At 46.0% G+C, this 14,681-nt stretch overlaps 1 protein-coding gene across 1 annotated transcript in view; it reads right to left on the reverse strand.

The window, feature by feature from the left end:
- Positions 1-10,705: 10,705 nt before the first annotated feature.
- The window catches only part of LOC309567957 (extracellular calcium-sensing receptor-like), a gene marked incomplete at both ends in the record, with an annotated part of 56,030 nt that continues 52,054 nt past the window's right edge, over positions 10,706-14,681 (reverse strand). The window contains one exon of the mRNA XM_082273510.1: positions 10,706-10,903. Coding sequence (XP_082129636.1) covers positions 10,706-10,903 — 198 coding nt within the window. The remainder of the gene's footprint in view (positions 10,904-14,681) is intronic.

The raw sequence follows: 14,681 nt of genomic DNA on the forward strand, positions 1-14,681 counted from the left end.
TCCAAGCTTTAGCTATTGTTTGTTTAGCCACAGTCGTGACTTGTAGGAACAATTTGTGCTGCCGTTTGGAAACGACATCTGATTTCATGTTCAAGAGGGCGAGACAGGGGTCAGGGTTGATGTGTGTGTCCATGAGGGTGGAGAGAATGCAAAAGATAGCCTTCCAAAATCGTTGGACCACAGGGCAGGACCACCAGATATGTACATGAGTGCCCGCATCCCGACAGCCTCGGAAACAGTCCTGAGAGTATGAGGGATGGAATTTAGCAATACGAGCTGGCACAAGGTACCAACGCATAAGCACCTTATAGTTAGTTTCGGAAGCCACGATATTTTGGGAGGCTGTCTTCGTCGTCTGCCAGATCTTGGACCAGTCTGCCGGCTCAAGTGTAATGCCCAAGTCCCGTTCCCATTTGGACGCATATGCTGGGAGAGCTCGGGTTAGGGGTTCAGAAAGTTTAGAGTAAAGGAGGGAAATTAGACCTCGGGTGTGCGGGTCGTGGAGACAAACGTGTTCAAATGAGGTCAAGGTGGGTAAAGACGTGTCTGTATGCATGCAGTGGGATAAGAAGTGTTTAATTTGTAGGTAGTGGAAGATCTCAGAATTGGGGAGCTGGTGTGAGTCTTGGAGAGTCGGGAAGGACTTAAATGCATTGAAAACGATCAAGGAGTGGGCCCGGAGGAGGCCAGCTGCCGACCAACGTTGAAAAGAGGATGGGGATTCCCAAGCTGGGGGGAAGGACGGGTTGTGGAGGTAGGAGAGAAGCGGGTTATGGGGCGACTGAAGCTTGTACTTGAACTTTAGGGTGTCCCAAAGGTGCAGGGAATGGCGTAGAATGGGGTTGGCAATCGATCTGCGTTCAGAGGATTTTAACCACAGTAGGTTGGCCACCGAGAAAGGATCACATTCGACCGCCTCAAGGGCCACCCATAGGGGAATTTCCTGAGTAGCATGCCATTTGGTCAGTTGGGCTAGTTGGGCTGCCTGGTAATATTTGGCGAAGTGGGGGAGGCCCAGCCCACCCTGCAGTTTGTGGAGGTGAAGAATCTGTCTGGATACCCTGGGTCTAATTTTACCCCAGACGTAGGAGAAGGTCCGGCTTTGGAGCTGACGCAGGTAGTAGGAGGGGACATGTAAGGGCAGAACCCGGAACAGGTACAATATTTTGGGCAGCAAGGCCATTTTAACAACCGTGATGCGACCCATCCAAGCTAAGGGAAGTGAGGACCAAGTTTGCATAAGCTTAGTTAGGTGTTGTAGCATTGGAGGATAGTTAGCTGCATAGAGGTCAAGAGGGTCAGCCGTGAGCTTTACTCCTAGATAGGGAATGTGGTGAGTGGCCCAGGAGAAGGGGAGCACCGATTTTAGTTGTGTGAGGAGGGGCGCAGGCAGGGAAATATTGAGTGCTTTGGATTTGTGGGTGTTGACAACCAAGCCAGAGACATGGGCAAATTGTTGCAAAACAGCCAGGAGATTGGGAGTAGAGGTGAGTGGGGAGGTGAGGAATAGAAGGATGTCGTCTGCGAATAAGCATAATTTATGATGGTGACCACCTAGTTCAATTCCTTTTATATTCTGATTGGAACGGATCTTATGGGCAAGCGGCTCAATTGCAAGTGCAAAAAGGAGAGGGGATAAGGGGCAGCCCTGTCTAGTGCCACAGCCTACGGAGAAGGTAGAGGACTGGAAGCCTGCATAGCGAATAAAGGCAGAGGGGGTAGAATATAAAGATGAGATCCAGGATAGGAAATGGGGGCCGAAACCCCAGATTCGTAGTACCGATTGTAGGTAGGTCCATGATAAAGTGTCAAAGGCTTTCCGAATATCAAGGGAGACAAAGCATGCAGGGATGTGGCGACGGCGGGCCTGGTAGGCAAGATGAATAGCCCTGCGTACGTTGTCTCCCGTTTGACGACAAGGGATGAAACCAGTCTGGTCTCTATGGATCAAGGAGCCTATGACGAGATTAAGACGGGCTGACAGTATTTTGGCCATAATCTTTATGTCTATGTTAAGGAGGGAGATCGGGCGGTAGTTAGTCCAAGAGGAGTCGTCAGTTTGTGGTTTGGGTATCATGGAGATAGCTGCTTTCAATGAGTCGGGACTGAGAGAGTGGCCTGTAAGCAAGGAGTTATAGGCTTTAGAAAGCATGGGGGTCAGGAGGTCAGAAAAGTGTTTGTAGTAAGAGGCCGTGAAGCCATCGGGCCCGGGTCTCTTGTTGAGTTTGAGAGACTTGATGGCAAAGCGGATTTCGAGGTCAGATATGGGTCTATCCAGATCTTCTCGTTGAGAGGCAGACAATGAAGGCAAGGTGAGGTCAGAAAAGAAGTCAGTGATCTGGGAGTCAGACGGAGGTGGTGGAGAGGAATAAAGTTTCGAGAGGTGTAAACGGAAGGTCTCCAGAATCTTAAGTGGGTTACTAGTGTAAGTTGCGGTGGATGTTTTTAGTCGAATCGGTTTCCGAACAACATTGGCGTTGCGGAGCGAGAGTGCTAAGAAGGTGTCGGGTTTATTAGCTTTAGTGTAGAACTGGTGTTGGGAACGCCGGAGCTGCTTTTCAGCGGATTCTGTGAGAAAAAGGTCCAGTTCCAGTGTTGCTTTGTCAAGGGCAATCCTATTAGCTGGGGTTGGGTCTGCTTGGAAGCGTTCGTGAGCTAAAGCGAAGGTGGAATTAAGGGTACGGTAAAGAAGCTGGCGCTCTTTCTTGCGACGAGAGGCCAGACTAATGAGGGTGCCACGAAGCACCGGTTTATGGGCTTCCCACAGTGTGAGAGGAGTGACGTCAGTTGTATCGTTGTGAGAAATATATTCTTTAATGGCTGCTGCCACTTCGACTCTATGAGAGGGATGGGCCAGGAGGGAGTTGTTTAAGCACCAAGAGAAGGTGTGTTGCTTGGGGACCAGGGAGTCAAAGGTGGAGATCACTGCGTTATGATCGGACCATGGAATTGGTAGAATAGAAGAGGACAGGAGAGCAGGTGAGGAGGCCACAGAGGTGAAGATATGGTCTATGCGTGAGGATACTTTGTGTGGATGAGAGTAATAGGTGTACTGACGCTTACTCGGGTTAAGTTCACGCCAGGTGTCTACTAGAGAATGTGTTTGGAGAAGGTGTTGGAAGGAAAGCCTCTGCGTAGGCTGAGAAAGAGAGACCGGGGACTTGTCTAGAAAAGGATATAAGACCTGATTAGAGTCACCACAAAGGACGACTGTTCCCTTTTTATGTTGTTCAACTATCTGCAGAAAGTGGGAGAAGAAGGAGAGGGGTTTCGAGTTAGGTGCGTAGTAGGATGCTAGTGTGACTTCCGTGTCTAACAATGAGCCAGTGAGGATCAAGTACCTGCCCTCAGGGTCTGCTACAGAGGAGTGGAGTATGAATGGAGCCTTACGGTGGAACGCTATGAGAACCCCCCTTTTCTTTACAGAAGCCGAGGCTGTGAAAAACTGAGGGTAAGAGGCCGTTAGATATTTAGGTGTATGCAAGGTGGAAAAATGGGTTTCCTGGAGGCACGCAACATGTACGTCAAGTGAGGCTAGGGAACGAAAGGCTTTGCGGCGTTTTAGTGGGGAGTTAAGGCCTTGAACATTCAGGGACAAGATATTTAAGGAGGCCATTGTAAGGCTAGGGGGGAGGAGCAAAAAATGGCAATCCTGTGTACATCAACTGTGCCCCCCCGGCGAGTAGGGGGGAGGGGGAAGGAAAGGAGGGAGGGCAGGGGGGAGGAGGACAGTGAAGGGAGAAAGAAGGGGGGTGGAGGGGACATTGAAATGCGTTGAGATAGCAATAAAATCGTGAGATCAAACAGTAGACCGTCTGAGGAGAGGGAGTCCATCCGCTCAGAGGGAATGGAGTCACCCCGGGAAGTCTCCAAAAGGAGGGTTCCGGAGGCGAAAAGGAGGCAGCAGTGACTGCCGACAGGAGACAAACCGCCTGTAGAAGTATAAGACTGATAAAGGACATTTGGTGACCAGAAGCAGTAAGCAATGTAAACGATAATACAGTACATTTGTAGAGCGAATAAACAGTTTGAGGAACAGCGAGGTACAGCCCGCGAGGGACCCAGGGAAGGGCCAATGGTAGCCGCCCCACAAAAAAAAAAAAAAAAAGGGGGGGGGGGGTAAAAATGTCATACAAAAGTACTGAGACCTGCTGGAGGTCACTGATACCAGCGAGAGAAAGAGGGTATTCGCTTTGAAAAATTCAAAAATATAATGTCAGAGGAAAAAATGCAAAAATAAAAGAAAACTCGCCACAGTTACCGTCCCGGGAGGAGCGTGTGAGTTCAGTGTAGGCAAACGTGCCAGAGCAGGCCGGACGAATAGGTGGGTGTTCCAGCGACATCTCCAAAAGAGTAGTATGGGAGGTCCGCTGCGCAGAAACAGGAGGCAAAACAGGAAAAAGATAACCAGTTAATACAATCAAGATGATGAGGGGCAAAAAATTCAAAAGCATAAAAAGGAGGAATCCAGGGCCTGAGGCCATTCAGGGTTATCAGTCCATGGAATCCACAGGCGTTGGCAGAGGGGAGAGGAGACGACTCCGTTTAGGAGTTGCAGATGTGGAGGCAGCAGCTTTCTGCGGGGAACGTGATGCAGAGCGTCTGCGGTGCTGTTGTGACGCAGAGAACTCAGGAGGGGGTGACAAGTGCAGCTCGTGGAGAAGATGGTGGAGGTCCTCAGTAGTCTTGCAGGTGTGTTTGCGCCCCTGGTATGTAAAGCGAACAGAAAAAGGGAAACCCCAGGAGTAGATGATCTGGTGTTGCTGCAGGATCTGGAGGAGAGGCTTGAATTCCCTACGCCTTGTGATTGTGGCTTTGCAGAGATCAGTGAACAGCTGATAGGAATAACCTTGGAACAAGAGGGTGCCTTTCTGCCTGGCAGCTTGGAGGAGCTGTTCCTTTGTTCTGTAGTAGTGTAGTTTGGCTATGATATCTCTGGGGGGTCCCTCAGGCTTACGGGGGGCCAAGGCCCTGTGGACTCGGTCCATTTCTAAAAGTTCAATAGGGATGGAAGGGGAGAGTTCCTGGAAGAGAGCAGTTACGGTGGATTGCAGGTCCACAACAGTCTCAGGGATCCCCCTGATTCTAATGTTAGATCTTCTAGCTCTATTCTCCTGGTCCTCAAGTTGAGCTTGCAGGGCTAAGTTTTCCTCCCTGAGGGTCTCAAGTTCCTCAGAGTGGTTGTGAATGCTCACCTCAAGGTCCTCTGCCTTGTATTCCAGGTCTGAGGTGCGCTGGCCTAGCTCCCTGATCTCTCTAGTGAGCCTGTCTGTTATTTGTTCAGAGGTATGCTGGAGGGCTTTATGCAGGATCCTTTCAAAGTGTTGGATCAGTGCTGCCTGTGAGGGGTCAAAGGCTGCGGCTCCCCGGGAGAGAGGGGCATCGGTATCCGACTCACCTTCATCAGGGTGAGGTAAATTGTTCCTGGGGGTCTTGGAAAAGCCGGGGCCGGAGCGTGAGGAGAGAGGCGGCGCCATCTTGGATGAGGCTCTAACCAGCGCATCCCGAATATTGCGGCTCTTCAGCTTTGATTTAACGCCGCCGGACACCATGGCGGGGTGTGGAGGGATGTCGGCTGACCGAGGGAGGCTCACGGGCGCAGTATCGCGTGGCTGGTCACCCGTATAGGCGGCGGGATGTCTCACTGCGGAGCGGAGCTCAGGCAGACATGTCCGTCACGCCGAGTCCCGCGCATGCGCCTCCGTCTAGGGATATTTTCAACCAGTTCATTTAACAATGCTATCTGAGCATCTTTAGTAATATTGACCATGGTGACAGAATAAACTAAGGAATGGACCCGTATCCAGAAGCGCCTAACTTTAGGACAGGTCCACCGAATGTGAAGGGTTGTCCCCACTTTACCACAACCCCAGAAACAGGAGGATGAGGGGCCCGAGTGCATTTTAGCAAGTCGTTCAGGTACCGAGTACCATCTAGCATATGCTTTGTACCCTGCTTCTACCAAGGCGGTATCAAGACACAAATATTTATTGATGTACATAGAAATTATGGCCCATCCCAACAAGCTTTTAATTTGTGGTGCAAACTTGTATGCTATTTTCATTGTTAGTGTTCAGGAAAAGACACTTTTTCAAGATGCTAAATGCCCTCTATTATAAATTGCAGTCTGCCTAAACAGACCTTCTAGATGTGGTGCAAAACTATATGCTATTTACGTTGTCAATGTCGAGAAAACACTTATCACTTTTTCTTTGACTATTTTAAATGTTTGCTCAAACTCTCAATAATGTTGGCCTGTTCACAGAGGCTTTCTAGCTGTGGTACAAACCTGTATGCTATTTCTGTAATAGTTTTTTTCTTTTTCTTTAAAAAACACAATTTATTTTCTGATGCTAAATGCACACTCAAACCCTCAAACATTGTGGGCAGTCTAAGCAGGCTTTTTTAAGCTATGGTGCAAACCTCTATGGTATTTCAATTATCTGTGATAAAAAAAAAAAAAAAAAAATCCCAATGCTAAATATCTGTTCAAGCTTTGACAAATAGGGCCCCAACCAAACTGGGTATTTCGCTGTGGTGCAAACTTGTACGTTAATATATCCTTCATTAACCTCCCTGGCGGTATGATTCTTTCAGATTTTAGGTGCTGAAAGCGGTACCATTATTTTGCATGTTATTCTTAAGGACAAGCAGCTCAAACCAACTATTTACATATGATTTTTTCTTACTGTGCGTTTTTCTTTACAACATCTCGGGTATGATAAAGTTTGAAACACAAAATCATAAATTATAATATAATAAATAACTATAAATAAGTTAAAGCAGGAGTTCCCAAACTGTGGGTCGGGACCCACTGGTGGGTCGCGAGCTGCATTTGAGTGGGTCGCGAAGAGCAGGAAATCACTAAGAGCGGGCCTGCATAAATTGTGTTGTGCGAGCCTGCGCAAATTACAGAGAGCCAGAGCAGTCAGATTGCGATAGATTCAGGACCTCGCCCACGCAGTTAATGGAGACTGATCTGCATTTCCCGCGAGGAGGATACTTGCATCAGTGAGTACGTATGTTGGCTGTTATGAAGGATATGTTCATGGGGTGCAGAGCCAGCTCCTCGGTCCTGCTGGCGGCAGGGGTGGTGGCTAGACTGGCGGCGGGATTCTCTCAGCTATAGCAGGCAAAGACAGCAGCCTTGCTGTCACAGGAGAACCAGGTGGCCTGGCGGTATCAGGAGTTTATGGCAGCTTCTGTGACCCCAGTAGAGGATCTGAAGGAGAAGAGCCAGGACACCAAGACCAGCATAGAGCTCCTCATCATGGAGACTCTGGGTGAGGTGTGCTGGGCCCTGGAGAGGGCAAACAGGGGCTTCACCTTCACATTGGACCACTGGGAGAAGAAGGAGGGTGAGTGCCATATAGCCTTATATTTATTTAAATATTAAATGTATTCAAAAATAAAAATTGCAAAGTAGTAAATTGATATTTTTAATTTAACATCCTCTTCCCTTTAAAATATGTATTATTAAAATTTGCATTTATATAGCACCAACAAATTCCGTAGCGCTTTAAATATTCAATTACAAGTGGGTCCCGAAAAATAACTGTATTCAGAAGTGGGTCTCGGCCCAAAAAAGTTTGGGGAGCCCTGAGTTAAAGTATATATATATATATATTACATGGTTACATAGTTTGTGAGGTTGAAAAAAGACATCAGTCCATCCAGTTCAACTTACGATGTGTGTGTGTTTGCTGTTAACCGTACATTGTATACCCCTGTATGTTGTACATTGTATACCCCTGTATGTTGTACATTGTATACCCCTGTATGTTGTACATTGCATACCCCTGTATGTTGTACATTGTATACCCCTGTATGTTGTACATTGTATACCCCTGTATTTTGTACACTGTATACCCCTGTATGTTGTACATTGCATACCCCTGTATGTTGTACATTGTATACCCCTGTATGTTGTACATTGCATACCCCTGTATGTTGTACATTGTATACCCCTGTATTTTGTACACTGTATACCCCTGTATGTTGTACATTGCATACCCCTGTATGTTGTACATTGTATACCCCTGTATGTTGTACATTGCATACCCCTGTATGTTGTACATTGTATACCCCTGTATGTTGTACATTGTATACCCCTGTATGTTGTACATTGTATACCCCTGTATGTTGTACATTGTATACCCCTGTATGTTGTACATTGTATACCCCTATATGTTGTGGTCTTTAAGGTGCCCATCTAATAGTTTTTTAAACTATCGATGCTCCCTGCTGATTCGACTGCTTGTGGAAGCGAATTCCACATCCTTACTGCTCTGATAGTAAAGAAACCCTTATGTATTTTAAGGTTAAACCGCTCTTCCTCTAGTTTTAGTGAGTGGCCACGTGTCTTATTGTATTTCCTTTCTCTAAAAAGTTTGTTCCTTATGCTAGGGTCACCAGTACAGTATTTGTACATTGATATCATATCCCCCCTCAATCGTCTCTTCTCCAGAGAGAATAAGTTCAGTGCTTGTAGTCTTTCCTCATAGCTGATGTCCTCCATTCCCCTAATATTTTTTTGTTGCCCTTCTCTGGACTCTCTCCAGTACCAGCACATCCTTCCTGAGGAACGGTGCCCAGAACTGGACGGAATACTCCAGATGTGGCCGGACCAGAGTCTTGTAGAGTGTAGAGTTGCAATACTTAATGCCACACCGTACACGCGCAGTGGTCTTACAAATTCATTTTTTTTAAATAATTACACTTATTTGATTTAAAAAATAAGAAAAAAGTTAAGTTAGCCTAAATTTTTTTCTATAATGTGAAAGATAACTTTACGCCAAGTAAATAGATACCCAACATCTCTTGCTCGTGGAATGTCGACAAACATTGGTACTTAAACATCTCCATATGTGACATTTTACATTTTTTTACAGGTTACCAGTTTAGAGTTACAGAGGAGGTCTAGGGCTAGAATTATTGATCTCGCTCTAACGATCATGATGATACCTCACATGTGTGGTTTGAACACCGTTTACATATGTGGGCGCGACTTGCATATGCATTAGCTTCTACACGCAAGTTTGGAGGGACGGGGCGCTATACATTTTTTATTTTTTATTTTTACACTGTCCCTTTATTTTTATTTTTTGATCACTTTTATTCCTATTACAAGGAATGTAAACATCCCTTGTAATAGAAATAAGCAGGACAGGTCCTCTTTAATGTGAGATCTGAGGTCAAAAAGACCTCCGATCTCACATGTACCCTTAAAAGCAAAAATAAAAAGGAAGTAACGTATGAAATCGCTCTGGTCCTCCAAGGCCATAAAGTCAAGTGGGGGCCATCTTGTCCTCACTTGACTTCCTGCCTGGGACATGAACGGACCTGATCATTTTCCCCGCTACCAACGGCTCCGGTAAGTGGAGAAAGCTACCGGGAAGTGTTGGGAGGGGGGGCACCTCTCCCACTGCCCATAAAAGTGATCCTGCAGAGATCCGCCGCTGTGACCACTTTTATGTGAAAGAGGACCGCCGGCCGTGTAAGAAAATACCGGGGGTTATGGCAACTATCTGCTATCTACTGCCATAACACCGGTATTTAAAGTCAAAGTACCGACATAAAACTGCGTCGGGCTTTCCGGAAGTGGATAACCTCAATCTGTTCTTACATTTCACGCTGATATTAGATATGTTGGGAACACTTGGACCCTGAGGCCACGAGGTTTGTAGCCTTCCTCAATGTATCTTTTAGACATGTGCGGTACGTTTCATTCTGAAAATTTAAACTCGGACAAAATTTTTGTTATTCGGAGATTCAGATGTATCCGAATTTCCAAATCACAATAGTAATACATTCCAACAAATCCAAAATAAATTATAACAAAACGAAATATTGTAACGAAATAACAAATTTTAAAATTAATTTGGGTTTGAAATGAAGATATATTGGGGGAGATTTACTAAAACTGCAGTACTCAGAATCTGGTGCAGCTGTGCAAAGTAACCAATCAGCTTCTAACTTCAGCAAGTTCAGTTAGGCTTTGCTAATAAAACCTGGAGGCTGATTGGTTTCTATGCAGAGCTGCACCAGATTTTGCACTCTCCAGTTTAACCGCTTCCATAACGGGTTAATTCCGGCATTCCTCTCCTACATGTAAAAACCATACTTTTTTTTGCTAGAAAATTACTCAGAACCCCTCAAACATTATATATGTATTTTTTTTAAACACAGACCCTAGGGAATAAAATGGTGGTCATTGCAATTTTTTATGTCACACAGTATTTGCGCAGCAATTTTTCAAACACAATTTTTTTGCGGAAAAAAAACACTTTCATGAATTAAAAAAAAAAAACACTAAAGTTAGCCAAATTTTTTTTGTATAATGTAAAGATGATGTTACGCCAAGTAAATAGATACCTAACATGTAACGCTTTAAAATTGCACACACTCATGGAATGGCGCCAAACTTTAGTAATTAAAAATCTCCATAGGCTGTGCTTTAAATATTTTTACTGGTTACCAGTTTAGAGTTACAGACAATGATACCCAATGTTCCATGAAACCAGTCACTGACACCACACCTCGTGAGTCCCACTTCCTTCAGACTCCACAATCACCAGAAAGCAGTAAATACAAACATTTGTTTGCATGTCGCTCTAAGACTTCACAAGGGGTTGGTAGGCCACACTCCCGGGCAGCATCAAGCGCTGCTAATCTTAGGTTGTGGCGCAATCTTACAGTAATTATCTCACAGAAATAACGGCTGTAATGATGGCTGCTTTACAGAAATGACATCAAGTATGAAAAATACACAAGCTGCTTCCAGGGTGCGGAACAACTTTCTCTCAAGGTAAAGGATCTCTTCTCTAGGAAAACTTGTCAGAAGCCTGGTCTCGATCTCGCTGCATCTCGCTGGGATGTATGACATCATTTCCCCAGGCATGGACTAGGAAGTAACTGAAGAAATGTAAAAACAATTTAAAACTTCCTTATGTCACAAGTCTCAGGAGCCTCCAGGAGATGCATCTCATCTAAGACTTGGGAGACGCTTCAAACACTGGGAAAGGACCATCTAGATCGGCTTCTGCCAAGTTTTCTTGGAGAAGAGATCCTTTGCCTTGAGAGAAAATTGTTCCACACCCTGGAATCAGCTTGTATATCTTTCATACTTGATGTAATTTCTCTAAAGCAGCCATTTTACAGCCGTTCTTTCTGTAAGATAATTACTGTAAGATTGCGCCACAATTTAAGATTAGCAGCGCTTGATGCTGCCCGGGAGTGTGGCCTACCAACCCCTTGTGGAGTCTTAGAGAGACACTGCAAGCAAATGTTTGTATTTACTGCTTTCTGGTGAGTGTTGAGTCTGAAGGAAGTGGGACTCACGCGGTGTGGTGTCGGTGATTGGTTTCATGGAACATCGGGAATCATCCCACAGATGTCACTCATTTGGAAACTGTTTCCCACTTATGTGTGGTGGACTTTATGTAAATACAAAACACCATTGGGAGTTGTGTGCATGTATGTGCAGTGCCTGTTCACTGACAGAGCGCTGCTAATAGTTTTTCAAGTCTTTTCTAGTAACATTTGTGTATGATTGATATTTATACAATGTATATATTTTTCTTCCGCTAATAGCAACTACAGTGTGTTATATCAAAGAGAGCAGCCAGAAACATTGTATAGACTCACTGAACATTACACAAACATCTTTATTTTGGCCACTATCTTAGAGGAAGAGATGAGGCTTCTGCTATAGTGAAAAAAGTCAGTTTATTATGCCACAGTCAAGAGCCAGAAATATTTAATGGAGACGTTGCACACCATATGAGTGTTTTTACTAAGCCACAATGGAAGACTGAATTGAAGACTAATTTTCCAGTGAAATAAGCCAGAAAAGCAGAACTGGTTTGTAGGGCAGTATATACTCCTATTTACCTATATCAGGGGGTCTGCTGTTTCAGAGGGAGAGAGAAGGCAAATTCCCTGTCTAAAAAAAGATTGCTTTTTTTTCCCAAAAAAGATATTATAAAATAGTCCAGAGATGAGAAACAGAAATAGTGAAAGGTCTGGAGGGTAAAACATATCAAGATCGACATCAGACATTTAATATGTAGAGTCTGGAGGAAAGAAGGGAAAGAGGAGACATGATTGAAACCTTTAACCATTTCCCATCCAAGGACATTCCTGTATGTCCTTGAGTTTCAGTGGTTACACCAGGATGATTCCTGCACCTACAGCCATCATCCTGGTACCATTCTTTTAAGCTAGCAATTTTGTTTACAACTGAAGTGATCCGAGTGGCTAATTAGCCACTCAATCACTTCTGCGGTTAGCGGAATGGGTTCTGACCCCCCTCCCACCACGGCCACCGCATCTTGTGGCCTCTTCCAGTCCCATTGCAGTGCCCAGGAGCAACGCGGCCAGTGGCAATGGCTGCCCTGTGTAGAGAGAGAGGACCTGACATCATTGCCCTCTCTCTGTAACCCTGGAAGTTGGGAGCAGTGTTGCCAACCCCCCAAAGTGGAATTTACTGGCAGGATACCAACATTTACTAACTGCACCATTTTTAACTGGCAAAAAAACATGAAATTTACTGACAGAGCCGCATTTTTTACTGACACTGTAAAAAAGTACTTAAAATGTCTGTTATCAGTGCTAAACAGTGCAAATGTCAATATTTAAACTGTACACATGTAGCTAGTGCTATTAGCAAAGTGTTTACATTAAACAAAAGTCAAAAAACATATTTCTCCATTTATATGAAGGTCGGGTTAATATAACCCAGCCAGCACAGAGTTCCACTATATATCAGAGTGTGCAGGATTCCCCCTTACATCACAAGGGAGCTCTGACATAAAGGGGAATGCTGCAGCTCATGATCTAAGGGGCAACTCTGTTGTAAGGGGGCTCTGGTCACCAGAGGCCACCTTACATCAGAGCCCACTGCATTCTCCTTTACTTTACAGTTCCCACTTACATCAAGGTCTGCAGCATTGCCCCTCACATCAGAGTTTCCCATTACATCAGGGTTCGCAGAGTTCCCCCTTGCACTGTAAGGGAAAATCCTGAAAACTCTGATGTAAAGGGGAATGCCGGGAACTCTAAAGTGACAAGAGATGGTCAGAGATTGTAAACATGATACAAGAGATGGTCAAAGGATGCGCACAGGATACAGGAGGTGGTCAGAGGATGCACACAGGAAACAGGAGGTGGTCAGAGGATGCGCACAGGATACAGGAGGTGGTCAGAGGATACACACATGATACAGGAGTAAGTCAGAGGATGTATAAATGGTACTGGTTGTGGTCAGAGGATGCAGACAGGATACAGGAAGAGGTCAGAGGATGTAGAAATGGTACAGGTGGTAGTCAGAGGATGCAGACAGGATACAGGTGGTGGTCAGAGGATGCAGACGGGACACAGGTGGCGGTCAGAGGATGTGGACGGGATACAGGTGGCGGTCAGAGGATGCAGACGGGATACAGGTGGCGGTCAGAGGATGCGGACGGGATAAAGGTGGCGGTCAGAGGATGCAGACGGGATACAGGTGGCGGTCAGAGGATGCGGACGGGATAAAGGTGGCGGTCAGAGGATGCAGATGGGATAAAGGTGGCGGTCAGAGGATGCAGACGGGATAAAGGTGGCGGTCAGAGGATGCGGATGGGATAAAGGTGGCGGTCAGAGGATGCGGACGGGATACAGGTGGAGGTCAGAGGATGCGGTCGGGATACAGGTGGCGGTCATAGGATGCGGACGGGATACAGGAGGCAGTCAGAGGATACAAAAATTATACAAGGGGTGGTCAGAGGATGCCCCGAGCATTGGTGGTCATTGGGACTCTGGGAGGAAGACAGCCCCTTACATTGGTATGGAAGTGGAAGTAGGACTGCTCTTTAATAGATGTCAGTGGGAGAAAGACAGCCATATAGGTTGATGGTAAGTGGGAGCAGAAATGTGCCAACCTTGTTCACTGTCAGCAGGTATGTACAAGCACTAGTGCTCAGTGGTAGGAGGATTGTGCCACGATTGGTAAACAGTATGAACAGGTATGCCCCAGCAGTGGTGGTCATTGGGTGCAGGAATGTCAATTGGTATTCAGTAAGAGGAGGTCTGCCCCATAAAGGAGTGGTCAGTAGGAGTAGAAACACCCCAAGAATTGATGATTTGCAGGAGCAAAAACTTCCATTAGAAGTCATTGAGAGGAAGATTGGCTCCTGCATTGATTACAGTGGGAGGAAGAATACAGAGCTGGATCACCCAGAAGGCAGGCTAGGTTTGGGTACCTTTTACAATACTTTTCACTTGAAGAGATAAAAAAGTTGATAGGGCTCCGCCATGTCCGCGCTGTCTGTCTTTAGTGCTGCCAGTCCTTCGGCTCCCCTGCACTGATCCCACCAGAACAAGTCTCCTCCTCCCATCAGCCCGCGCCGTGGCTCGGTTCCTTGCATTTACATTTTTTTAGGCCGGCGCCCGTGTGGCATGACATCATCAGTGGGTGGCGTGGACTCAAGATCGGACTGACTCTGCGATTTCCAGAACTGCGCATGTGAAGTTCTCACCCAAGCCCGTAGCAGCCATTTTTACTGGCACTTACTGGCTCTTACGGGCATTTACGGGCAGCCTAAAAGTGCCCTGTTTTTACGGGCTGCCCGTAAATCTACCGGCGGTTGGCAACACTGGTTGGGAGCGATAAGTTATAAGTTATTTCTGGTTCTGCCCCTTTG

Source organism: Pelophylax lessonae, assembly GCF_965119305.1.
Source record: "Pelophylax lessonae genome assembly, chromosome: 1".
Lineage (NCBI taxonomy): Eukaryota > Metazoa > Chordata > Amphibia > Anura > Ranidae > Pelophylax > Pelophylax lessonae.